The sequence below is a fragment of the Leopardus geoffroyi genome, chromosome E1 (genome assembly GCF_018350155.1).
Source record: "Leopardus geoffroyi isolate Oge1 chromosome E1, O.geoffroyi_Oge1_pat1.0, whole genome shotgun sequence".
In the NCBI taxonomy this organism is placed as follows: Eukaryota; Metazoa; Chordata; class Mammalia; order Carnivora; family Felidae; genus Leopardus; species Leopardus geoffroyi.
Window position 1 is genome coordinate 44,970,948 of NC_059330.1, and position 25,770 is coordinate 44,996,717.

At 45.3% G+C, this 25,770-nt stretch overlaps 2 protein-coding genes and 1 long non-coding RNA gene across 6 annotated transcripts in view; 2 read left to right on the top strand and 1 right to left on the bottom strand.

Annotated features, from left to right (window-relative positions):
• GOSR2 (golgi SNAP receptor complex member 2) overlaps positions 1-14,603 on the top strand; it is a 70,233-nt gene extending 55,630 nt beyond the window's left edge. The window contains exons 1-5 of one of the 4 annotated variants that reach the window (XM_045489343.1): positions 6,471-6,549; positions 10,755-10,981; positions 11,921-12,079; positions 12,973-13,051; positions 14,263-14,603. In XM_045489343.1, the coding sequence (XP_045345299.1) occupies positions 10,843-10,981; positions 11,921-12,079; positions 12,973-13,051; positions 14,263-14,332 (447 nt within the window). In that variant the 5' untranslated portion in view covers positions 6,471-6,549; positions 10,755-10,842 and the 3' untranslated portion in view covers positions 14,333-14,603. Of the gene's footprint in view, positions 1-6,470; positions 6,550-10,754; positions 10,982-11,920; positions 12,108-12,972; positions 13,688-14,262 lie in introns of those variants that run through there. The other 3 variants (XM_045489333.1, XM_045489336.1, XM_045489339.1) reach the window with 3 other exon arrangements.
• LOC123603895 lies at positions 5,841-6,345 on the bottom strand. The gene is made up of 2 exons (XR_006715100.1): positions 6,268-6,345; positions 5,841-6,060 (listed from the first exon to the last, which is right to left on the bottom strand). It is a non-coding gene; the product is annotated as an uncharacterized LOC123603895 (long non-coding RNA).
• A 1,617-nt stretch (positions 14,604-16,220) lies between the features above and the next one.
• LOC123603891 (RAD52 motif-containing protein 1-like) lies at positions 16,221-25,586 on the top strand. The gene is given in 7 exon segments (XM_045489332.1): positions 16,221-16,670; positions 17,029-17,208; positions 20,758-20,880; positions 21,711-21,851; positions 21,854-21,884; positions 22,842-22,940; positions 25,012-25,586. Coding segments are annotated over 7 exon segments (771 nt in total). The 5' UTR covers positions 16,221-16,574; the 3' UTR covers positions 25,113-25,586.
• Positions 25,587-25,770: the final 184 nt, after the last annotated feature.

Consider the following 25,770-nt stretch of genomic DNA (forward strand, 5'->3'; position numbering starts at 1 on the left):
CTCCTTTCCCTCGCCCTTATAAAAAATCTTTTTGGTGCTTCATTCTTTAGCTTAGTTGGCTGATGGAATCTTGTCGTGTTTTATAGTTGGTGGGGTTTCAGGCAAGGCGGAAAGCCAATAGAGAGGCTACTCCAGGCCTAGGTCTTCCAGAGGCACCTTGACAATCGCAACTTGCTGGGGCCATCTCCAACTACTCCGTATCAGCCCTGCAGATAACTCACGTGGAGCTATGGCTACCCGCCCACCTCCCCAGGAGGGGAGCACACTGGAGGGACTTCTTAATTGTGGGTGCCGGGCGGCTCACGCTTCCTGTACGTGGGCCGCTGCTTCCCCCTAGTGGCCACTGGATAGATTGCACAGCGAGTTGGCCTGAGGACAACGATGTGGGAGAAGTACCTCCCCCGCCTCCCCCGGGGAAGGGGGTGGTTCTCAACCATGACAGACCTGTAACTCCCTTCTCATAAAATGTATTGTGTGTAACTATAGTATACCTTATTCAGGTATTGGCCTACACTGAACGACGTATTTCTAAAAATACGATTTGATAATCTTTGACATACGTATATACCCACGAAACCGCCATCACAAGCAAGATAGTTAATATCTCTTCGCTCCCCAAAGTTTTCTTGTGCCCTTCAGTAACCCCTCCCTCCACCCCTTTCTGCTCCCCCATCCCCAAGCAACTACTGGTCTACTTCCTGTCATTATAGATTGGTTGACATTTTCTAGAGTTTCTTATCAATGGAACCGTGCAGTATCTCCTTTTCTTTCTCCTCCTCTTCCTCGTCCTCCTCCTTCTCCTCCTTCTCTCCTCTCCCTCCCTCTCCTTCTCTTTCTTCTTCTTTTTTCGGTCCGGCTTCTTTCCCTCAGCATAATCACTTTGAAATTTATCCATTGCATGGACCAGTAGTATATTCCTTTTTATTACTAGGTAGTATTTCCATTGTATGAACGTACTGCCATTTGTCCATTCAGAATGTTGGTACTTTTAAAAATCAGTCTACTGCCCTAAATATAATAGGAACTGAAAGAAAGAAATAAAACAATAGGTAAATCCCATGTAAATGCTCAGACATGATCGCCCCGGAACATACAATGATGTAGTCAGATACTTCACCTATACATACAGTTACATGGACCCGCTTCTTTGCCGGAGGCTTTGATTTGGCTCCAAAGGCCAGCGGTTGACCCCTCCACACAGGAGGGGACGATGCTGTGTGGCCTGACGCGTGGGGCCCGAGACTGAACAGGAGAGGTGGACACAGGCAGATGTCAGCTCCGTGGGAAGATTTCTCACAGGTCTGACCATCAGGGAGGCATGGCCAGTCTCATACGCTAAGGTCCATATTTGATTTCTCAGAGGTGTGTTTGTATTTTACTTACCTTGCATTTCCGAGCGCAATACGGGGGCTTTCTGTTGGCACTTTTCTGAACCGAGACTTAAGACTTATTTCCTGCCCTCTGCTCTAAAGGCCAGTAGCAGGCATTGGCACATCTCTATCCTGCTGGGAGCCTGTCTCAGGACGGAATATACTTTTATGGAAGAAAGTGTTTAGTGGTGCTTTTGAGGCAACAAGACTTTAGACACTTCTACTACAGAGGCGCCTGGGTGGCTCAGTCAATTAAGCATCTGGCTCACATCATGATCTCATGGTTTCGTGAGTTCAAGCCCCGAGTTGGGCTCTGTGCTGGCAGCATGGAGCCTGCTTGGGATTCTCTCTCTCTCTCTCTCTCTCTCTCTCCTCCTCCTCCTCTGCTCACTCTGTCTCTCTCAAAATAAATAAACTTAAAAAAAAAGAAACTTCTAAAAATAAAGCCTTCAGTTACACTTACCTTCTTGGACAATCTATCCACCATGTTATTATTAAAGGAGTCTGTTGTTTGGTGGTAACCCTTGACTTCAGACTGGCTTGTTCTTGCAAGGAACCCATTCCAGAAACTGAAGAATTTCCTTTAACCAGCTCTAATGCTACAGAGAAGTATCAAAGTCCATAGCAAGTATGGTGGGACATATAATATGCGAGGTCTCTAGTCTTTGTTTCTTTTTCTTTTTCTTTTCTCCTTCTCCTTCTCCTCCTTCTTCTTCTTCTTCTTCTTCTTCTTCTTCTTCTTCTTTTGAAAGAGAGGGAGCGAGAGCGCATGTATGCACCCATGCATGTGAGTAGGGGAGGAGCAGAGAGAGAGAGAAGGAGAGAGAATCTTAAGCAATCTCCACATCCAGCGTGGAGCCCAATGCGGGGCTCGATTTCGCGGTTCGTGAGATCATGACCTGAGCCGAAATCAAGGGTTGGACGCTTAACTGACTGAGCCACCCAGACCCCCTCTAGTCTTTGTTTCTTGATTCTGTTTTTAATATGCCACCCACACGTTCCCCCCCCCCACTGCCCCCGAAGTCCCTTAAATATCTTAATGCTTCCATTCTTATTCTTTGCTTCTTGTTGTTTGCCTTGGAAATGTTTTCCTTCTATTTTTTTCTAACTTCTCGTTGCATGATCAGTCTGTTTGTTTTGCTTTGTTTGAAGGAAAGCAGTTAAGACTACACATTTGCTTCTAAATACATTTTGATTAAGTTTCAGAAACGGCCTATGTTCCTTCATTCTCATAGTTTTAGAAACCTGTTATTCCAGATTTTAATTTGCCTTTGACCTAATAATTATGCAGGGGGGGAAAGTATGTGCGTGTTTCTTTGAAAGTCATAAGAAATTGGGTGGTTTCTTTTACACTGTAGCCTGAGTGTGGAGCCTATAGAATTCCTCCTTTGTGGAGAGCTGGACGTATTATTTGTAGCCTAGTTTAGGTCAAATTGTGTAAATATTCATGAAGTATTTCAGAAGGTGTGTATTCTGTGGGATAAAGTACAAGCCCGATAATAAAGCCAAAAATTCAGTCTTCTAAATATATGGTTTGAATATATTCCAAAGACAGTGGTGGACCATCTCTGGTGTCTCCGTCCCTGTTTGAGTCTATAAGCTCTGTGGTCTGTACTCATTCTCTTTGGTCTCATTGTTTTCCACATGCCTTTCCGCTCTGCACTTGGAGAGCTTTTCAAGTGTGTGGCTCCAGCCTCGAGGAACTTTTCTGTGCTGTGGATTCTGCTCTTTGCGCCTTCAATGCAGATCTCATTCCCGGCACTGGGTTTGGGTTCCTTGCATTCTGCGTTTCGGCAAGCTGTATCCATCTTTCTCATATTTTATGGAGAACTCAAAGCAGACATATCCTTACAGTGTCCTGTTTTCTAGAGCAATTTATTTCCAGAAGCATCCTCTTCCAGCATTGCCCTGAGAACTGGCAAGAGAAGTCCCCAAGTGGGCCCTGTGCTTCAGAGTTCCCCACAAGGGGGGAGTCCGGGAGGCTCAGTTGGTGAAGCCTCCGACTTGGGCTCAGGTCGTGATCTCGCGGGTCGTGGGTTCAAGCCCCGCATCCGGCTCTGTGCTGACATCTCGGAGCCTGGAGCCTGCTTCGGATTCTGTGTCTCCCTCTCTCTCTCTGCCTCTCCCCTGCTCGTGCTCTGTCTCTCTCTCAAAAATGAATAAACCTTAAAAAAATTTAGAAAATAGAGTACCCCCCAACAAAATAATCAAATTTATTAAGGACCGCACAATGCCTCTGGCGCTCAGCACTCGCACAGCAGGACCTAACCCTAAACATCCGTGCTCTTCAACAATGTTCAGGCCCCAGGGAGATGCTTCACATCTGACCCTATATTGATGGGGAGAAAAATGCATCAGCTTCGAAAAGTTTAACGAAAGCTTGATGGGCCCCTGCTAGGTACTATCTCAGAGGGCAGAGAGATTTTCAGCAGAGAAGTACTTAGGTAAGAAAAAAGACAAATTAACTTGCCAGATCTTTCCTCTCCTCCAGAATGCAACAGATTAAACACAATGAAAGGGCATTTTCTAGTCGTGCTGACTATAGTTTCTTGTTTGCATCTTCTTATTCGTGGTTCTGGGGGTACTACACATGAATTAGGATGGCATTTGCATCCGTTGTAAATGGAAATTGAGGACATTTTTGCGACATTACATAAGCCATGTTACACATTATTCAAATTTGCATGTATATCTAGGCTTTAGACATAACGATACTGATTCTTTACACAGGCAGCGAGATGGACACTGAATGCTAGAATTATGAATTTTAACATTTTTATTTAAAAACTCGGGGCGCCTGGGTGGCTCAGTCGGTTAAGCGTCCGACTTCGGCTCAGGTCATGATCTTGCAGTTTGTGGGTTCAGGCCCCGCATCGGGCTCTGTGCTGACAGCTCAGAGCCTGGAGCCTGTTTCAGATTCTGTGTCTCCCTCTCTCTCTGGCCCTTCCCCTCTCGAGCTCTGTCTCTCTCACTCTCTCTCAAAAATAAATAAACATTAAACAAATTTAAAAAATAAATAAAAAAAATAAAAACTTACTTATTTGGGGGGGGGGGTGCCTGACTGGCTCAATTGGTAAACATTAAACATTTGAAAAATAAACATTTTTTAAAAATTAGAAGAAAAAGAACATGTGACTCTTGATCGCAGGGTCACGAGTTCGAGCCCCATGTTGTGGTTAAATTTACTAAAAATAAATATATAAATAAATAAGTAATAAAAAGTTACTTATTTATAAATCAAATTTTAAATTAAATGTATAATTTAAATACAATTTAAGTTAAACTTTAAAATTAAGTTATTTAATAAAATTTAATTAAGATTTTAGAGAGTATAATGATACACAGTATTTGGACTTACGTATATTTGATATAAAAATTTGATATTCAGTAATTCTAATCTTTATTTTGCCTTCTGCATTATTAGATACTTCTCAATGTTTAAAAAAAAACCCTAACTTTTTGGAAAAACACTGGAAAATTTTTTCATAAAAAATTGTCGCAAAAAAATTAATAAAAAATGAATATATTTACATTTTTGTTCTTTGAATATAATTGTTTTTACTCCTTAAGTGAATTTTAAAATCTTTTTTTTTTTTTAAGAGTAAGTGTGTGAGGGGAGGGGGGCAGAGAGAGAGAGAGAGAGAGAGAGAGAATCTTAAGCAGCCTCCAGGCTCAGTGCTGAGCCCCAAGCAGGACTCCATCCCAGGACCCTGGGATCATGACCTGAGCTGAAATCAAGAATTGGGTGCTCAACCGACTGAACCACCCAGGCACCCCTAAGATCTTGATTATCATAACATAATTAGGGGCGCCTGGGTGGCTCAGTTGTTGAAGCATCTGACTCTTGGTTTCCCCTCGTGTCATGACCTCACAGTTCTTGAGTTCAAGCCCCGCATCAGGCTCTGTGCTGACAGTGAAGAACCTGCTTGGGATTCTTTCTCTCTCCTTCTCTCTCTGCCCTTCTCCCACTCGCTCTCTCTGTCTCTCTCTCTCTCTAAATAAATAAATAAACTTAAAAAAAATAACATGATTAGCGATTTTGCTGAAAGGAAGAGAAGAAAAATTCCATGGGATATTCATCATCATTTATGAATGAGGTATACGTTTCTTACTCATCCCAACATCGTCAGCCCAAGCTGCAACGTCCTTGGGAAGAAAAGTCTGGAGGCAGAAGGTACAGGGCAGCACTGCCCACTTAAAGGCTCTTCCTGCTACCTTCTTTCCGCCAGCCCCTCCCATCCTGTTTCAGAGGGTAGTGTAGCCACCGGTAATAAAACTTTCCTTTGCCTCCTTTCTGCTACAGCAGGTGGAAGTATGTTTCGGACTTCTTGGGTGACTAATGACACTAGGATGTGTGAGCTTCACGGGGAGGTGACAGATTGTCGGGTCACCGCTTCACAGGTGGTTAACCCCACGCTCCCTCCTATGCAGGCCTCTCTTGGTTGCAATTGACAGAAACTCACCTCGAACTTATTGGCGCAGGAAGGGACATTTATTGAATTGCAGGATTGCAGTAAGGGCAAGACTGTGTTTGGGTGGACTCTAGGATTGGAATCCTGTCTGGACTCTGCTCCCTCTTCAAGGAAGCTTATGCTCTCAGATGGGCTGTGTCCACATGATTCCAAACTGTCGGCCTCTGGCCTCACTCCTGAAGGCTTCCCCTGTAAAGCTGAGCTGTTCCACTTAATTTCTATTCAAAATATAGTGGTGGGGGCCATAGGCACACCCTGTCACCCGGAGCACAGTGTCCTGTGACTGGCACTCTCCACTACAACCCCATGGGGGAAGGAGTTCCCCCAAAGGTGGTACCACCCACCAAAGGGAAGGGAGGTGAGGAGGCAGAACAACCAGGACCCTCTGTGCTGCCCCACCCAGGGGCCTTCATGACAGCGATCACCAGTCAGTGCTTCCAGACCCATCTGTACTTTCTGCGGGAAGCTTGCCTGGGCCTCCGTTTGCATGGTTTGGACCCAAGTATGTCCAGGAGAATGATGACGTCACAGAACTGCGGTTCCAGAAGGCAGGGTGGCCCAGCGCTCCCACCTTCCTTAGAACATGGGGAGCTGCGACCTAGGCGGGACTAGAGTATAGTTCATGAGGAAGAGACTCTTCGTTGTGCTGATTTTTGAGGAAAGCCCTGGCTGTCTGGGACCTGGGGTCAGAGAGGGGTAGGAGAGAGGTAAGCTTCGGAAGGGGAGGTGAGAATGCATCTACCAGAGGCACCGTATTCCCCATGGAGACCCCAAGGGGGTACTTCATGGGCAGAGAGAGAGCTCACCTGCTTCCCAAGGCTCAGTGACCCCTGGCAAGTCTCGGAAGGAACCTCCTGAGTCAGGGTGGAGCAGGGTTGCATGGGACACACTCATACTAAAAAATTATTTGTTGTTTGTCTGAAATTCTAATGTAGTTGGGCATCCTGTAAAATTTTCTTTACTAAATCTGGCAACACCAGGGGGAGGGAGAGAAGCAAAAGAATGTTCACAAGCTCAGGCTGGTACGGAGTGAGCTTAGAAGACATCTGTGAGGAAACAAGGCCATTAGGGCAGCCATCTTGCCCAAGCAGAAGCTTCCTGACTCTGCAGCCTGTGGGTGGAGGAACCTAGGCCTTTGCTCTCAGGAACATACACCTACTTTCAGGGGAAAGATACACACGCACACAGTGACAGAAATAGCCCCATTCTGTGTTTTCATGGTGTTGATAGTTTTTTTTTCCCAATGTTTATTTATTTTTGAGAGAGAGAGAGAGAGAGAGACAGAGCGTGAGCGGCAGAGGGGGAGAGAGAGAGAGGGAGACACAGAACCCAAAGCAGGCTCCAGTCTCCGAGCTGTCAGCACAGAGCCCGATGCTGGGCCTGAACCCATGAACCACGAGATCATGACCTGAGCCGAAGTTCGATGCTTAACCGACTGAGCCAGCCCAGGTGCCCCATCCAGTTCTTCACCAAGCTTCCCACCACCTTAGATTTAATATCCATTGATGATTCTTGCCCAAACTAATCTATGATGGCTGCAGAGTGATGATTTTCCAACCTCATGACCACCTCCACATTTATCACTCACCATCTTATTGTCAGGAAGAGCTCCAACCCCATCCCTGTTATGTATCTGTTTGTCTATTTATTACTATTAAGGACTCAGGGATTCCTATCTCTTTCACTAGATTGTAATCTGTCACTATCATAATTTTTTTCAAAGACGCTCTAGGCCCAAGGTGGGGTGCTAACTCATGACCCTGAAATCAAGAGTCGCTTGCTACACCAACTGAGCCGGCCAAGCTCCCCTGTCACTATCTTTATTTGTGTTGATGGCCAAACTGTCCCAGACTACCTTAGAAACCATTCTGTATTAATTCTGTAGCTATGACACCAAAAGCGTAAGCAACAAAAGAAAAGGTAGTGAAAACAGTCTTCATCATCATTGAATTCTTTTGTTTCTAAGAATACCATCAAGAAAGTGAAAGGCAACCCACAGAATGTGAGAAAATATTTGCAAGCCATGTATCTGATAAAGACTTTTTTATTTTTTATTTTTTTAATTTATTGTTTTTAATTTTATTTTTTATTTGTTAAGAGTTACATCCAAATTAGTTAGCATCTAGTGCAACAATGATTTCAGGAGTAGATTCCTTAGTGCCCCTTACCCATTTAGCCCATCCCCCCTCCCACACCCCCTCCAGTAACCCTGTTTTCTCTCTATATTTATGAGTCTCTTCTGTTTTGTCCCCCTCCCTGTTTTTATATTATTTTTGTTTCCCTTCCCTTATGTTCATCTGTTTTGTCTCTTAAAGTCCTCATATGAGTGAAGTCATATGATGTTTGTCTTTCTCTGACTAATTTCACTTAGCATAATACCCTCCAGTTCCACCCATGTAGTTGCAAATGGCAAGATTTCATTCTTCTTGATTGCCGAGTAATACCTCATTGTATATATATACCACCCCTTCTTTAGCCATTCATCCATTGATGGGCATTTGGGCTCTTTCCATACTTCGGCTATCGTTGATAGTGCTGCTATAAACATGGGGGTGCATGTGTCCCTTCAAGACAGCACACCTGTATCCCGTGGATAAATGCCGAGTAGTGCAATTGCTGGGTCGTAGGGTAGTTCTATTTTTAATTTTTTGAGGAACCTCCATCCTGTTTTCCAGAGTGGCTGCACCAGCTTGCATTCCCATCTGATAAAGAATTTTTACAACTCAATAAAGAAGGACAAATAACCCAACTAGAAAATGGGCAAAAGATCTGAATACTGAATTTCCCCAAAGATATGCAAATGGCCAAAGAGCACATGGAAAGATGCTCAGCGTCATTAGCCACCAGGAAAATGCAGATCCAAACCATCATGTGTACGACTTGGCACCCATTAGGAGAGCTTTGATCAGAAAGACAGTTAATAACAAGTGTTAGTGGGGGGGGGGGGGCGGTGGGCTCCGTTGGTATAGAGCATGGCGACTCTCAACATCAGGGTCATGGGCAGAACCTACTTTAAAAAAAAAAAGAGTAAATTGAATTAAAAAAACAAACAAGCGTTGGGGCACCTGGGTGACTCAGTCAGTTGAGCCTCTTGGTATCAGCTCAGGTCATGATCTCACAGTCTGTGGGCTCAAGCCCCGCATTGGGCTCTGCGTTGACAGTGAGGAGGCTGCTTGGGATTCTCCCTCTCTCCCTCTCTCTCTGCCCCTCCCTAGCTTTTGTGCACCCTCTCTCTCTCTCTCTCTCTCTCAAAATAACTAAATAAACTTTATAATTTTTTTTTTTAAGTAACCAGTGTTGGTAAGGATGTGGAAAAGCCGATGGCAATGTAAAATGGTACAGCCACTTTGAAGTCAGGCAGTTGCTCCAAAGTTGAAACTTGAAGTTACTCTATGGCTCAGCAGTTCCATTCCTTGGCGTATATGCCCGAAGGAATGAAAACATTTGTCCACACGAACACTTGTGCGTGAATGTTCACAGCACCATCATTCATAATAGCCCCAAAGTAGCCCAAAAGTCTATAAAACGATCAATAGAGAGACAAAAGAAGGATTCATCACAAGGAATGAGATCCCAGTGGCTGCCACAACATGAATAAATCTTGAAAACATTGTTAAGCGAAAGAAGCTGGGCTCAAAGGCCACCTATGGTGTGACTATTTGTGTGCAGTGTCCAGGTTAGGTGAATCTAGAGAAATGGAAAGTAGGCTTGTGGTGGGCAGGGGTTGGAGGAGGGGTGGATTAGTGACAGCTAATGGGTATGGGGTTTCCTGTTGGGTTGATGAAAATGTTTTAAAATTGACCGCGGTCATAGTCGCACAGCTCTGCAAACACACTATTGAGCTGTATGCTTTAGATTAAGTGATTGTGTGGTATGTGAATTATGTACTGGGAATTTTATCTCAATAAAGCTGTTACCAAGAAAGTGTTCCAGATTTGGCCAGTGGGTGCCCCTCTGAGCTGGCTCTCATGTCTATTTGACGTGCCCCAATCCATATTTTGAGCACTTTCTTACTTTCTAGCACAAGATAATTCAGACTTATTTTATACCCTTTCCTACTCCAGCCTAGGAATCAACCTTTGTCCCAGAAGTCTTGCTTCCTATTTTGGGGGGAATGCAAAACCAAGATTTAGGCATTTATCATTTCCTTTAATCATCACGACAACCCTAGTAAGTTGGTATTGGCATATCTTCATTTTACAAATGAGGCCCAGAGAGGTAAAGTATATTGCCCAAGGTCACACAGCAGCCCAACCTTTGAAAGCAGGCGATGTGAATCCAGAGTCCCCGCCCCTTGCACCTCCCCCTACACACACACACACACACACACACACACACACACACACAGAGTGTGAAAGTGAAGTTTATTTCTTCAGCAAGGTCACTTTTACTTGAGTGATACCAGTTTTGAGTGGAAACAAAGGTGTAGAGCTTATAAGACAGCCTGTCAGGAATTGCACAAGGCAGGGTATACCCTTGGGAAAAGTCACATATCGTGCATCTGGGAGCGTGGGGTTGAGGGCAGATCAACACCCAGTGGCCTGGCCCTTCCTACGAGAGCACATGTTCAAATCCACACACACAAGTACCAGTAAAGTCCAGTTCTCATCAATCTTTGCCAGCCTCACTCCCCACCCCTGTACCCAAATGCTGCCCATAGCCAGGTGTCCTTTACAAGAGTGAGAATGGCTAAAAGAGGAGAAAACCTATAGATGAAAGGAGATCAGCCTCAGTTTTTCACTGTTGACACCGGGCAATGGCTACATGGAGATTCATGATATTATTCTCTCTTATTTTGTAAATGTTTGAAAGTTTCTGTAGTAAAAAAAAAAAGTATAAAATGGTGAGAGGAAAGAGAAATAGCCAGGCGGGGAGCCATGAGTGAGCCAGGACATTTGGCTGCTCTCTCCAGATTCCTCAGGTGCTCAGAGGAGACCAGCAGCACGTCTGGGAGATCCTCGGGACCACAGGCCCTCAGCTGCACCTTCTCCCCTCCGAAGATGATGAGGACGCTACTCATGTCCTTGGCCAGCTGCCTCGTTGCCATAAATGAGGCCGAGCTCATCAATCGCTGTGACTTGGCCAGAGTGCTGCACAAGGAGGATCTGGACGGGTTTGAGGGCTACTCCCTGAGTGACTGTGAGTGCCGCTTTCTCACACTCCCGCCCCTCCCCCCATTCCTCTTCTGCTCCTGGTCACCCCCTCTGTGGCCATCTTTCCATCATTCATCTTTCGAAGCCAAGTTCAAAAAGCAGCCCTCCCCGAGAAGCCCCTCCCAACATTCTATATTCCTGCCACAATTCTTAACTGAGCACTTACTATGTACCGGGAACTATTTTAGGGGCTGGGGACAGAGACATCAACAAAGCCCCTTCCTTCACAGTGTTCGCATTCTAGGGGGAGAGGCGAGTCCCAAACACACACACAAACATATGAAGCACTTCCTGGTGGTGATAAATGTTATGCAGCAGAATAAAGCCAGGGGAGTGAGAGGTAACCTTGTCCTTGAAGGGGAAGTCAAGGAATACCTCTCTGAGGAGGTGACATTGAGCAGCACTGAATGAGGTAAAGGACCGGGTCACCCAAATGTCTGGGGAAGAGCATTCCAGGCAGAGGGAGCAGGCAGTGCAAAGGCTTCGTCCTCCATGGTGGGGCCAGCTTCCTTCTGCCCAGATTTTGCACACACCTGTCTTGTGCTGTCCTTCTCGTTTTATCTTGTCTTAGGGTCCTTTAAGATGTGCGTCTTCATTCTTGTACTATAGGCCCTCTGAAGGCACCAGCTGCCTTTGACCCAGCTAAATGTCCCTCACTGGGTTTTGCACGGGTCACGGCACACAGTAGGCGATCATCAAGTGCAGGAGACGCGGATGGACAGCGGGATGATGAACGGTTGTACTGAGGGGCAGGTGGATGGACCGAAGGGCGAGGGGAGAAGCTAATGGGTGTTTCCAGCCAGCTTGCCCCATCTAGTCCCTTAGGCCTTGTTCCTTTCTTCTGCTTGCCCATCTCCCTTTCTCCTCCGTATCCTTTGTCCCTCAGTTCAGAGCCCTCTAAAAACCTTCTTCTCCCTGTTCTAAGGGCTGTGCCTGGCTTTTGTGGAGAGCAACTTCAACCTATCAAAGGTAAATGAAAATGCAGACGGCAGCTTCGACTATGGCATCTTCCAGATCAACAGCCACTACTGGTGCAATGATTACAAGAGTCACTCGGAAAACATTTGCCACGAGGACTGCAAAGGTCTGGCCGGGGTCTCAGGGTGGGAGAGGTGAGAGGATGAGTGGGGTCTACTCACAGGACTTCTCGTCCCACTCCAAGCCTGGGAATGCACCCAGAGGGATGGCCGGAGGAGTCCAGGAATGCCTTTGCTGAGCAGAGGATTTGACTAGTGGCTACGATGCCCCTCCGGTTAGGAGATTCTCCGGGGTGCAGGCTCCAGAAAGGCTCTGCACACCCAGTAGCAGAGGACAGCAGCGGCCAACATTTATCGAGAGTGTGTTATATACTAAGCACTTCACATGCCAGCTTCTCATGCGGTGGAAACTATTATGATCCCCGCTTTACAGACGAGCAAACTGAGGCTCATAGAACCAGTGCCGAATGCCAGACTGGTGGCCCTGAAGGCTCAGCTCTAACCATCAAGTACTGACTTTGTTTGGTTAATGGCCTGGTTGATTCGAGGCCAAGGGCAAACTCCCCACCTCAGAGCCACTCCTGGAGGCTCCACAGGTCCATGACTTTGCCCCTTACTCCCTCTTTCGTACTCTGATCAACATCCCTGCACTCTTCACCTGAAGAGCCTCTCTCATTAGGCAAGGTTTACCTTGGCCTCTGTGCTGCCTGTTTTGACATTTCCTTTCCCTAGAAACCCTCAAACGTGGCGTGAACCAGCATGTACCCTAGCTAGGATGTGTGGTAGTAAACATACATTTACTCCTGCCCCTCCTGCCCCCACCCCTAGCCACCCTTGACCTCTAGCAGCCATTGTAGGGATATCTCAATGGGCCTCTGGGAGGGAGCCCTTGCCTAATCTGGAAGGACTCAGCCCCTGGGGGGCAGGGAGAGCCAGTGTCTGCCTCAGTCTCTGGGACTGTCCTCTGTGTTCTCACGGGTATTCTCCGTCTCCCCTTCAGAACTGCTCAGCCCCGATCTTCTCTCAACCATCAACTGTGTGAAAAAGATTGTGTCTGGAGCAGGGGGAATGAAGAACTGGTGAGGAGGTCACTGTGGGACTAAGTTAGCAGGCAGAGCCCCAAGAAGGATGTAGTGACAGGAGGGGACAGGAGGCAAGGACTCGACCCCTTCTAACCGTCTAGAAAAACGTGGGAGAGCGGCGGGGCTCGGAACTGGGACTTACAAGACTTGGGATCGGGGTCTTTCTCTGATGTTGTATTAAAACCGTTTTGGACACAGTAGCAAAGCAACTTGAGTTAGCTGAGGGAGATGGCTTCAGAGGGGACGAGGTGTCTCACCGAGCTTACCCAAGGGGTCTCTTCTTGGGAAGAGAACGGAGGCGGAGCTGGGAACTGTCAGTGTGGCTTTCCTGACAAGTTTCTGCCTCCTCGTGCATTTCCTTCACTACTTTCTTTGTAGAGCAGTATATTCTGCTCCACATTCCAGAGGACAGATCGTGGCTGCCCCCAAGCTAACGGGCTAATGTTCTGAGCAGTCACGGAGACTGGCTAGTCTCAGCCCCAGAGTCCAAGGGGCTGGGATAGAGAATCTGATCGGCTCAGCTTGGACCCATCATCCCCGCGTGGTTCAATGAGCTGTAGGTGTGGGAGCAGTTAAGCAGTACCATCATGCTGGCCACGGGTGGGGGGTGGGGCTGGCCCTCTCCATAATTCGCAGCTGTCAGCTTCCCAATGGTAGACAGTGCAATGGTTGCTTCACTTTTCTGAGCTTCAGATTGGAGATAGATGATAGATAGATAGATAGATAAGTTGCCTCTACAGGTGCCTGTGAGGATGGAGGGGGTTAAGTGCCTTGTCTACTCTAAGAACACCATGCGGAAGAGACGCTGACGGCTATTAGGGATGACCTGCTCTGGAGGGAGAGTCGATAGTTGCCCCTGAGATTGACGGATTGGTTATTTATTTATTTATTTATTTATTTATCTATCTTTCTGTGTGTTTAGTGACTCTCAGCCTTGTAAAATGGTGCGCTCCCCCTTCGGGGCCAGAGGAGGATTTGAAAACGTGGGAGCATACTGGACGGGGGGAGGAGCCAAACACCACAGATAAGAGAAATTTAAAGGAAGGCTCAGAGGGGCCACAGGGGGACAGACCAGAGAGCAAGCAATGAAGGGGGTTCTGTGCATTGCCGTGCTGTGCTGTGCTGTGCGTTCACTAAGTGCTGGGTCATGGATGTGGAGAAGGAGCTACTAAGTAGGAAGCAAGAACCCAGCCTTCTTCTCTCCACAGGGTGGCATGGAGGTTGCACTGTGCGGGCCGGCCACTCTCCTACTGGATGACGGGCTGTCACAAGGAATGAGACAGGCGTGGAGTCATTCCAGCGTTCCTCTTCTTGCCTGGGGATTCTTCATGCCTTCTTCCTCTTGCCTCCACTTCACGTTATTTTCTTTCCTTCCCGTGTTCAAAAAGGACTGACCGGAGCCCCAGGAATAAATGGTTTTCTAGGGCTTTCTCCTTGTACCCATCCAGGCCCAGGCCCCTGGTTCCTGACTGTCATTCGCAAACCAAGAGAGGACCACAGTGAAGAAGTTGTTATATTTGGGGAATTGTGAAAGCATTCCTTGTGCAAAGAATGTGTTGATTTATTCATTTTTAATTCCAGATATCTTCGAGTACCTAGTATGGCAGGAGGGTGGTAGGTACTAGAAGAAGGAAGGTAAATCCTAACTATTGTTCTTGAGGTGTTCACCATCTGCCTGGAGAAGCAGAGACACACACGAATACTGGCTACAGCGAATGAGTGGATACATACAATGAATACATGGTGCTGATGTGGAGTTGAACCTGCAAAATGACAATGCAAAGACAGAAAAGGGGCAGTTGGAGGAATGTTCTACCCATGGCTACAATCGGAACTGCCTGAATAAACTGTCCCACCTGGGCCACTGCTGTCCCTACTTCTGAGCCTTAACTACTTCAGCTCTGAAGTGAGAGATTTGACATTTGAGTGGTTCCCAGACTTTTGGATTTCACAGACCAGTAAAACATCAAAAAAGTTAAGGCCATGTTAAAATTTCCAACTTTTTATTTTAATGCCCAAGAAAGAGTATTAATCACAACAACTATCCTCTATCAGCATCTCCTCATAAAGCAGTTTTTAGCATGAAAAATGAAGGTCAGGGTGCCCGGGTGGCTCAGCTGGTTGACTGTCGGACTTCGGCTCAGGTCATGATCTTGCGGTTTGTGGGTTTGAGCGCCGGCGAGGGGCTCTGTGCCGACAGCTCCGAGCCTGGAGGCCGCTTCGGAGTCCGTGTCTCCCTCTCTCTCTCTGCCCCTCCCCCATTCGCACATGCATGCTCTCTCTCTCTCAAAAATAAATAATATTAAAATAATTTTTTAAATGAGGGTCAGATTTATAGGATAATGGAATAGATTTTGTTTTATGAAAATATTTTTTTAACCCTGATTGTATTACCTTTTCTTGCTTTGGCAAGGACTGGTGAACCCTTCACCACAGACCAGCAGCAGTCTGAAGGCCACTGTTTAGAAACCTCAGGAGACTTGTTTTGTAAGGCCCCTTCTGGCTCAGACATTCTAGGATTAAAATAAGGATCATTAGGACCTACTTTCCCTCTCAGTGTGTCAGTCCTCAAAATAGCTATTTGGATGCCGAGAACGGCCCTTCTGCACAAGCACCATGAGCTCCAATATTGGTGCCCTACCTGGCCTCACTCTTTGATTTTTTCAAATTTATCTCTCCTTCTTACCCTGCTTGCCAAACTCCCACATCATCTCACCCCAACAAGCACCCACGTACGCCAATTCATCAAAATCACGTAGGGAAATCGGGGAATGCTTTTTAAGGATTTCATTAATGGCTTAATGAGTTATAGTTTGATTTGTATATTTAACATTCATGAAAACATTCTTAAGCCAAAGGATTGCATCTTTAGTGGTCATTTCCCACACAACGTAGAGAAATCCAAATTTTTTAAGTTCAGTAGGTAACTTACTGCTAGTAGTCCAAATCTTCTCCCGGAGTGAAGAGGAAGAAGGCTGCCATAAAATTGTCCACACCCAGGGATCCTGTAAGCTCACCCTTTAGACCCTACTGTAAATATACACTTGACTAATGGTGCCTGGGTGGCTCAGTCGGTTAAGCGTCCGACTCCAGCCCAGGTCGTGATCTCACAGTTTGTGACTTTGAGCCCTGCTTGGGGCTCTGTGCTGACAGCCTGGAGCCTGCTTCGGATTGTGTGTGTGTGTGTGTGTGTGTGTGTGTCTCTCTCTGATTCTCCGCTGCTTGCACTCTGTCTCTCAAAAATAAATAAATATTAAAAAAAATTTTTTTTTAAATACACTTGACTAGAAGCACTAAATTCTACGACATTGAGACAATGGAGCTGCGGGAGGGGAAGTAGAGGCAGAGACCCGCCCCAGAGCGGGAGGGGCGAAGGAGAGGTCCGGGGGACAGCCCCCGCCCCACCCCGCGGCGAGCTGGCCCCGCCCCTCGTACGAGCCCCTTTTTAAAACGCGCGGGCGCGCCTTGCGCAGGCGCGGTGCCACTTAAACCTTAGTCGTGCCTGCGCTTTGGTGGTAGGATGGCGGAATTGGTCTCTTTTACGGTTCCCACGGAGAGTGACAAAACCTTGCTGGTGTGGGAGCTGAGTTCTGGACCCACGGCCGAGGCCTTGCATGTGAGCCGGGCCGGGATGGAGGGAGGGAGGGAGACACCCCCACCTCCCCGTGACTGGGAGTCTCAGAGTCTGGCTTTGAGCGCCTCGCGCGCCTTGTAGTCTCCGCCGAGAGGAATCTTAGTTCTAGAAGGGACCTTTGCAGTCTCAGCCCCGACAGATTTTTGAGAGGTAACTCTCAACAGCCAGCACATGTTGCCTTCTAATGCTTCTCGAATCCTAGGATTTCAGAGGGAAATCTTTTCAACGAAATGAGAAGTGCTTTGGGTTGCGTGTGCAGGAGGGCTTAGGGAATAGAAGGCAGTTTTGTTTCCTGGGCGTGAAATTTCATGCCCTTACTTGGTGTGGGACCACCCCACAGCATTCTCTGTTCGCAGTATTCTCCCAGTTTGGCCTTCTGTATTCGGTCCGAGTCTTCCCAAACGCTGCAGTGGCCCGTCCTGGTTTCTACGCCATCATCAAGTTTCACTCAGCAAGGGATGCTCACAGAGCCCAAAAGGCATGCGACCAGAAGCAGCTTTTTCAGAATTCTCCAGTGAAGGTGGGTCCAAGTAGGAAATTCCTAACTCCACTGGGACTAAGTGTTGAATTCAGCAATAATAGACCAGGGTTGGTATACCACTGTGGTTTACAGAATGCTTTTAGATGCATTGCTACACTGATCCTCCGGTTTCCCTGGGTTTTTGGTTGTTTTGTTATGTTTGTTTTGTTTTCAGGTGAAGAAACTCGAACTCAGGATAGTTAAGTGACTTACTTAAGGTTCATGACAGTAACTGGAAGGTAGAGGTCAGACCCAAACTTACTGATGTTCAACCCCGTGTCATTTTTTTTTTTAATTTTTTTTTTCAACGTTTATTTATTTTTGGGACAGAGAGAGACAGAGCATGAACGGGGGAAGGGCAGAGAGAGAGGGAGACACAGAATCGGAAACAGGCTCCAGGCTCTGAGCCCTCAGCCCAGAGCCTGACGCGGGGCTCCAACTCACGGACCGCGAGATCGTGACCTGGCTGAAGTCGGACGTTTAACCGACTGCGCCACCCAGTTGCCCCGACCCCGTGTCATTTTTTGATGCCCCTTAATTTAACAAAGCTTCACAAGAAGTCTTGTTTCTATTTACATTATGGGGATTAAAAAATTTTTTTAATAGCGTTTTTATTCAGTTTTGAGAAACAGGGCATGAGCAGGGAAGGGGAAGAGAAAGAGGGAGACACAGAACCAGAAAGCAAACTTCTAGGCTTTGAGCTGTCAGCTCAGAAGCCGATGTGGGGCTCGAACTCATGAATCCTGAGATCATGACCTGAGCTGAAGTCGGACGCTTAACCGACTGAGCAACCCAGGCCCCCCTCTATTATGTGGATATAAAATGACAAACTCTTTCATCAGTTGTATTATAAAGGATGCTTCATCGTCATTATCATCATCATCACTCCCAAACTGCCTATTCAGAACTCCCTTCAACTCCTGGGAAAATGGTTAAAACATTCTTTAATACACCACAGAAACTTTATTCCATACCAACATGCTGTCCATTTTGCTTTCCCAGAGCCCCAAAATTATATTTCATTATGAGCCTCAATTCAATCACCATTTCCTTATCAAGGGCCATGTCAACTCCTTTGAATACGTTGAGTGAGGCTTAGACTGCCAAACCTTTCACTTTATAATTGTGTGTTTTCATCAGCTTTCTCTAACTGGCTTCTTAATCTAGCTACTTCTATGGATTTGACTGCCTATTCTTACCCATATGCCCTTCCTTACTGATTTAATCTGGATCGAATCTAAGAATCCTTCTCAAATGTGACTCTGAGTATACTATCTCCACTTGTTCAACACTGTCTTCAATCCTGGCTCCACTCCCTATGATTGAAATGATCACCTGTCAGGCATTCCTTAGTTTGCAAGCTTCTAGCCTGTGAAAATGTCACCCAGCCACTCAGCTATTACAGATTATGAAATAATTACTTTGTATCAGTTGTGAGTAATGAGGTGTTTTTCTCTCATTGGACATTAAGACCATTTCACAAATGGATTTTGAGATTTCACAGCATAAAGCCCAAAGTCAATATATAGTTGACAGGAGAGAGCATTCATATTAAATTTCTTTATTTATTTAACACAGAGCCTTGGGTTACCACCCTCCCCCCCCCCCCCCAGCTGCTTACTGAAATTGTTGCCCAATTTACTTATGTGTTCCTTTATACTTTGGCAAGTACACATAGTTTCTGGTTGTTTTTTTGTTTGTTTGTTTACCTTTTATAAATACATATTTAAAAAGAACATATTAAAAAATTTTTTTTAATGTTTATTTAAAAAAAAATTTTTTTTTAACGTTTATTTATTTTTGAGACAGAGACAGAGCATGAACAGGGGAGGGGCAGAGAGAGAGGGAGACACAGAATCTGAAACAGGCTCCAGGCCCTGAGCTGTCAGCACAGAGCCCGACGCGGGGCTCAAACTCACAGGCCGTGAGATCATGACCTGAGCCGAAGTCGGACGCTTAACCGACCAAGCCACCCAGGTGCCCTAATGTTTATTTTTGAGAGACAGAGTCAGAGCATGAGCGGGTGAGGGGCAGAGAGAGAGGGAGACACCTAATCGGAAGCAGACTCCAGGCTGTGAGCTGTCAGCACAGAGCCTGACACGGGGCTCGAACTCACAAACTGTGAGAATCATGACCTGAGCTGCAGTCGGATGCCCAACAGACTGAGCCACCCAGACGCCCCAAGAATAACATCTTACAGTAAAATCAAGGAAAGGCCTAAGGCATCTGAGAGCTTTTTTTCAGTAGCATGAAGGAAAACGGTTACCAGCAAGAACTGTGGCAAGGTTATCTAAGGTGACAACTGTCTCTACCACTCAGGGGCTCAAGGCCCTTCTGAAGCTTCCTGGTTGTCCAGAACAGCTCCACTCTGCCTTACCATTAGCCTGTGCTGTAGCACTCAACATTTAAAAGTTCATCTTCATTTCTCCTTCCTAGCAGGCAGCTTCAGTTGGAGAAAGTAATTTCACTTTTTTATCTACCTCATCCATTCACTTAATCCATAGACCTGTGCTTGATTCTAGGAATGAGAAAAGAATAAAATATGGTTCCTTCAAGCACTTAAGGAACTGGTAAACTAGTGATAGAGGAAGTTGCACAAACAAATCAATAAAGAGTCAATAATACTTTGACTTTATTTGAATTATTTGAATTTTTATGAATATACTAATATACTACACCCCACTTGAAATAGACATTTATTTATTTATTTATTTATTTATTTATTTATTTTTTCCTTTAACGTTTTTTATTTATTTTTGAGACAGAGAGAGCATGAACGGGGGAGGGGCAGAGAGAGAGGGAGACACAGAATTGGAAGCAGGCTCCAGGCTCTGAGCCATCAGCCCAGAGCCCAACTAGGGGCTCGAACTCACGGATGGCAAGATCGTGACCTGAGCCGAAGTCGGCCGCTTAACCGACTGAGCCACCCAGGCGCCTCGAAATAGACATTTAAAAAAAGAACTAGAGGATGTAAGAAATACACTGTAGTGTGTAAGTTACTTAGAGAGTTAACACTGGAGGTATTTGCATTCTCAAGCTTATTAAGGCAAATGAACCTCTTATTGTTTTATTTGCTTATAAAATTTACAGAAGTATGTATATTCCTTCTTCTAACAGGGGTTAGTAACTTGCGGGGGGTGGGTGCTGCTGATTCAGGTCCTACTCAGGTCCATGTTATCTGCTCTTGAGGTCATATTCTCAAACAGGAGCTATGGGATGAGACAGCAAAAAATTTACTTCCCTTGCTTACCTACAGCCCTATAATTTGCTTCCAGAGGGCTTCCTTAGTTGCTTTCATCATCACTTTCAATATCAGAGATCACGAAAGCCGATTAATCAAGGGCCCTGGAAATGATGCAGAAAAGTCTATAGCGTAAAAATAGTACATAGCATTTTTTTAGGGCTTATTAGGAGCTGATTTCTTAAAATGTTTCCAGTTTGATCTTCACAACCTCTCTATGAAATAGGTATTGATAAATTTCAGGTGTATCCAAAGGAAGCCTCTGTGTCAGGTTATGATATTTTCAGGTCTATTTCTTATGTCTTTAGGTTTGTCTTGGCACCAAACATAAGGCGGTTCAACATCAGGCCCTTGCCCTAAACAGCTCCCAGTGCCAAGAACTGGCAAATTATTACTTTGGTTTCAATGGATGGTCAAAAAGGATCATCAAGGTAAACTTTATAGATTTTCTCTGACTAATTAGAATCATTTCAACACTGAAATTCTGGACTTCAGAGAGGAGAAAACTGGGTTGTGAGAGGCCTCTAACTGGAAGTACCTGAGCCTGCCACCAAGAATTCATAATAATCTCAGTAACTTGGGTGGTGGTGTCCATAATCCTCTCCAGTAATTTGTATGGTGTATAATAAAAACCAATTGTCTTTATCCATTTTTAAGTCTTACTTGATTTTGAAGCTATAGGATACCTCCATTGTGGGCTGGGATTGCTGGAGTTTAGTTTGCATTTTTTTTTTTTTTTTTTTTTTTTAGAAAGAGAGGCAGATTGCAAGTGGGGGGAGGGGCAGGAAGAGAAGGAGAGACAGAATCGGAAGCAGGCTCCAAACTCTGAGCTGTCAGCACAGAGCTCGACGCGGGTCCCAAACCCATGAACGGTGAGATCACGACATGAGCCGAAGTCGGAAATTTAACCAACTGAGCCACCCAGGCGCCGCTGGTTTTGTTTTTAATAACAAAACATCTTGAAGCTTACATTCAGATCCAAGGAAGGACCTTCCATTTAAAGTCCTAACAGCTCGGGGCGCCTGGGTGGCTCAGTCGGTTAAGCGTCCGACTTCGGCGAGGGTCGTGATCTCACGGTCTGTGAGTTCGAGCCCCGCGTGGGGCTCTGTGCCGGCTGCTCAGAGCCTGGAGCCTGTTTCGGATTCTGTGTCTCCCTCTCTCTCTGCCCCTCCCCTGCTCATGCTCGCTCTCTCTCGCTCTCTCTCTCTCTCTGTGTCAAAAATAAATAAACATAAAAAAAATAATAATAAAATCCTAACAGCTTCGGGATCTTTCTGACCTTGAAGAAAGGGCAAATGAAGATACTGTGCCACCACTTCAGAAGCAGAGCCTGAAATTCTTCTGTGCTTTAGAGGTGGTGTTGCCATCCTATGAGTGCGGGAGTCCCGGAGCTGGCATGGCCGAGGAGAGGAGCCTTTGGATAACCTGGAGGAAGGTCTGTTTACAGTGGAGGTGGGGGTGGGGGTGGAGGGGAGGCAGAAGAATCCCTCTTTCTCTCTAAAAACTCATCTTTTCAGATACATCATCCAGCCCTCCCCCTTGCTAAGCTCCTAAAGCCCTAGGCAGAGTTTTTCTGGCCTACGGTACAGGCTTTTATCTCAGGCAATACCTGAAAGAACCTTTAACTTTAAAATTCTAAAGCTGACTTTCTGCCAAGAAGTTTAGGAGGAGGGAAGTAATGTTTTTCCCATTTTTGGTTAAGAATTCGCCTTGTGCTAAAATAGTCTTTCAAATACATATCTCTTGCAGCCTGCAGTTATCCCAGCAAAGTAATCATCTAAAGATTTAAATAAACTCTTGTGTAAATGTTGAGTCCTTTGCCTCCTATAAAAGGGCTGGAGTGTAAAGAGTCAAATACAGATGCCTAGAAAAGGTATTCCCATTGGTACTGTGTTTTTTCCCAGTGCCTACAGCACTTAGGCTTAGGGTTTTCAGGGAGGGGCAGGGCTGTTAGCAAGGCTAAGGGAGTAAGGCTCCCTTGGGTGATGCCCAGGAAGAGACCAGGCGGTCATGTGCACTACCACCGAACCTTTCTCCCCATGTGACTCCAGCCCTTGATGCACAGGAGAGTAGGGTCTGCAGTAGGGTCTGAAACTATAGTTTCAGCTTGTCCATTTGAAATCTACGAGCGATGTGAGATCTGTGCCACTTTCTTGGCTTGAGTCTCCCTTTTGGTACTTCCAAAACTTCTGGAGTAGATCAGGGCAGTAAAAATGTGCCCTGCCAGGATATACCTACAGCAGAGTCATTCAGCCTTGTGTTGTGCCTGCCCTTACTTGCTAAGATAATGAACTACGAATCATGGATGTATTTTCACTTTTACACATATAACCCCCAAATCAGTTATCATTCAGATAGGCATGTTAAATCCATTTGTTTTGGTTGGATGCAGGGCCATTATCATTTCTTATGAAAAGGCGGACAATCCAGAAGCTTGCTGTTCAGAAGGCTGTGTCAGATGCATTCCAGAAACTGTTGATTGTGATTTTAGGTAAGACTTAGTTGATGGTCCTTGCAGTATATCAGTTTCAACGAGCAAATAAACTCATTTTGAAAAGTTAATTGGATGAAAACACTTCATATTCTTTTATTCACCAAATGCTTTCAAAGCAGTAGTCTCAAATTTGTTCTTTGTGGCATTTGTGAGAAAAATGACCACAAATATTTTTGTCCCCAGTATATAGATATACAGTGATTTACCTCTGTCCACACAGAAAGTGTTTGACCCAGTCTTCTTTCTTGATTGTTTGCTCATAACACAGAATACTATTGTGAGTATAAGCTTTGGGGGCACCTGTGTGGCTCAATCAGTTAAGCGTCCAATTGTTGATTTCAGCTCAGGTCGTGATCTCCCGATTTGTGAGATTGAGCCCCATGTCGGGCTCTGTGCTGACAGCGTGGAGCTTGCTTGGGATTCTTTCCCTACCTCTCTCTCTGCCTCTTCCTGACTCTCACATGCCATGTGCTCTCTCTCTCAAAATAAATAATAAAAAAAAAAACTTTGAAGCCTTGGACGTCTGGTGTTGAATCTTAGCTCTGTCTCCTAGATTTCTTATGCAATTTTAGGTTTTATAGTCAGATTTGAAGTATTTAATCTCTCTAAGCTGCAATTTCTCTATCTGCCAAGTAAAGGTAATAATTCAACTTACCTCATGGGGGATGAATTGTAAGAGCAAATGAGATGATGGAAAAGTTTAAAACTATCCCTGAAACATGGAAGCAGAGAAAATATGTTAACTTGTTATCATCGTCTTCCTGTTGGAGAATTTATTAGATTATGTTTTTGGAATCAATTCAGCTTCAGTTTTTGTTTTTGGCACTGACCTATTGGGTGAATATGATTCTTATATTAGGGTCAGCTATATTTTTGTGAACCTTGAAAGTGGTCAGGCTATTGAATAGCATCGATTGTGTTCTCTATTGAGTTCTACAATGGTGTGAATGTTACAGGCTGTGCTCCAAGGGAATTTTATAATTAGTAATGAGTCCCCAAACAATCGCCCCCCCCACCCCGCCCTCGCCGCTTCACAGTCTTGCAGGCTTAGAGACTAAGAAAGCCTAGCTAAGTTTCAGAGGCCTTATTTGCCCATAAGAGTTGACCCTGGATTGGTCTCAGGCTTCCAGCCTGGACAGCTCTTGCAGTGAAAGTTGACTTCCCTGGTCATCAGGTAGAATCTCCATTAGCTGTCAATTCTGAGTAACAACCTTTAAGAACCAAACTAAACCTTTGGGTTGCTGACCTCTCCCTAACATGCTATGGTATCCCTTGTACACGATCAAAATGTTGTAGCTGTACTTTGCCTTAAGGGGAATTGTATTGTCTATAAGGGACATGGGCCAGTTTCTGCCAATAAACTGTCCAAGCGCATTCTCTCCCTCCCCCTCCCCCTCCCCCTCTCTCCAAAGCATTGTTCATTGTATCTGGTGGGATTTTGTTTCCGGGGAGTAGACACTGGCCTTGTTTCTAATATGAAGTATCAGCTATAGTCCATGGTCTCTATTCCAGAACTCACACTGACCTCTACCTAATGCCTTACTGTCTAGTCATCTGATTTTGAACATTGTTGTTTCCATAGTTTTGACTTCCTGTGTCATTATTCCTTAGTTCCTATCTCTTAAGATGATAGCGTTTTTGAACCACACAGTTGTTAACTTCATGTATTTTTTCACACATAGTTATGATTAAAAACTGAAGTGTGAGATGAGAAAACTTCTAGGAAAATGCTTTTATTTTCTGCTTTTATAAATAAAAAGAATGTCTAGTTATTGGGTGCTATCGTTGTATACAGCTAGTTTTAGAACAAGGAAAATTCTGAATTGATCTTGTTAACTTTATATATTTTTTAAATGTTTATTTTTGAGAGAGTAAGCAGGGGAGAGGCAGAGAGAGGGGGACAGAGGATCTGAAGTGTGCTCTGGTGCTTACAGCAGAGACCCCGGTATGGGGCTTGAACTCATGAACCATGAGATCATGGACCTAAGCTGAAGTCAGACGCTTAACTGACTGAGCCATCCAGGCGCCCTCTTTTTTTTTTTTCCAATCCTTATTCACTTTATTTCAGAAAGTGGTAAAATAGCTGTGGAATACAGACCCTGTGAAGAGATCCCAGATGCCAGTACTGAAGACGAGCTACAGGATTTCATTCAAGTATGTGGAGATTAAAGTTCAGGGGTGACATAGCCACTGTAGCCACAATGTAAAGCAACCAGCAGAATTTGGAAGACTTTGGCATTAGCTCTATCATCCTTTGGGAAATGTGAAACTCAGAAACTGCTTTTGACTGCAGGGGATTTCTGGGGCTTTTCCTGAAGTCCTGACCCTCGGCTCTGACCCCTTATTTGAAATTTGGAGAGCAAATTTCATCAGAGCACTCCCACAGTTGTGGACATAGGAGAGGACACAAGCCTTTTAGAGCTCCCCTCAAACAGAATCTCAAGGATTTGGGAACAGAGTAACTATGGCCTTAAATGTGATGATACTACAGCGTTTGAAACCATTATGCCATTCAGATAGGATGTATCACCCAGATGTCGGCATCTCATATATATCTTGCATGAATATCTTGCTGAAGAACTTTTCTGTAAATCACTCACATGGATGTCCTGAATTAGGGATTAAGTTGCCAAAATAATTTCTTTTTTTTTTTTTAATATATGAAATTTATTGTCAAATTGGTTTCCATACAACACCCAGTGCTCATCCCAAAAGGTGCCCTCCTCAATACCCATCACCCACCCTCCCCTCCCTCCCACCCCCCATCAACCCTCAGTTTGTTCTCAGTTTTTAACAGTCTCTTATGCTTTGCTCTCTCCCACTCTAA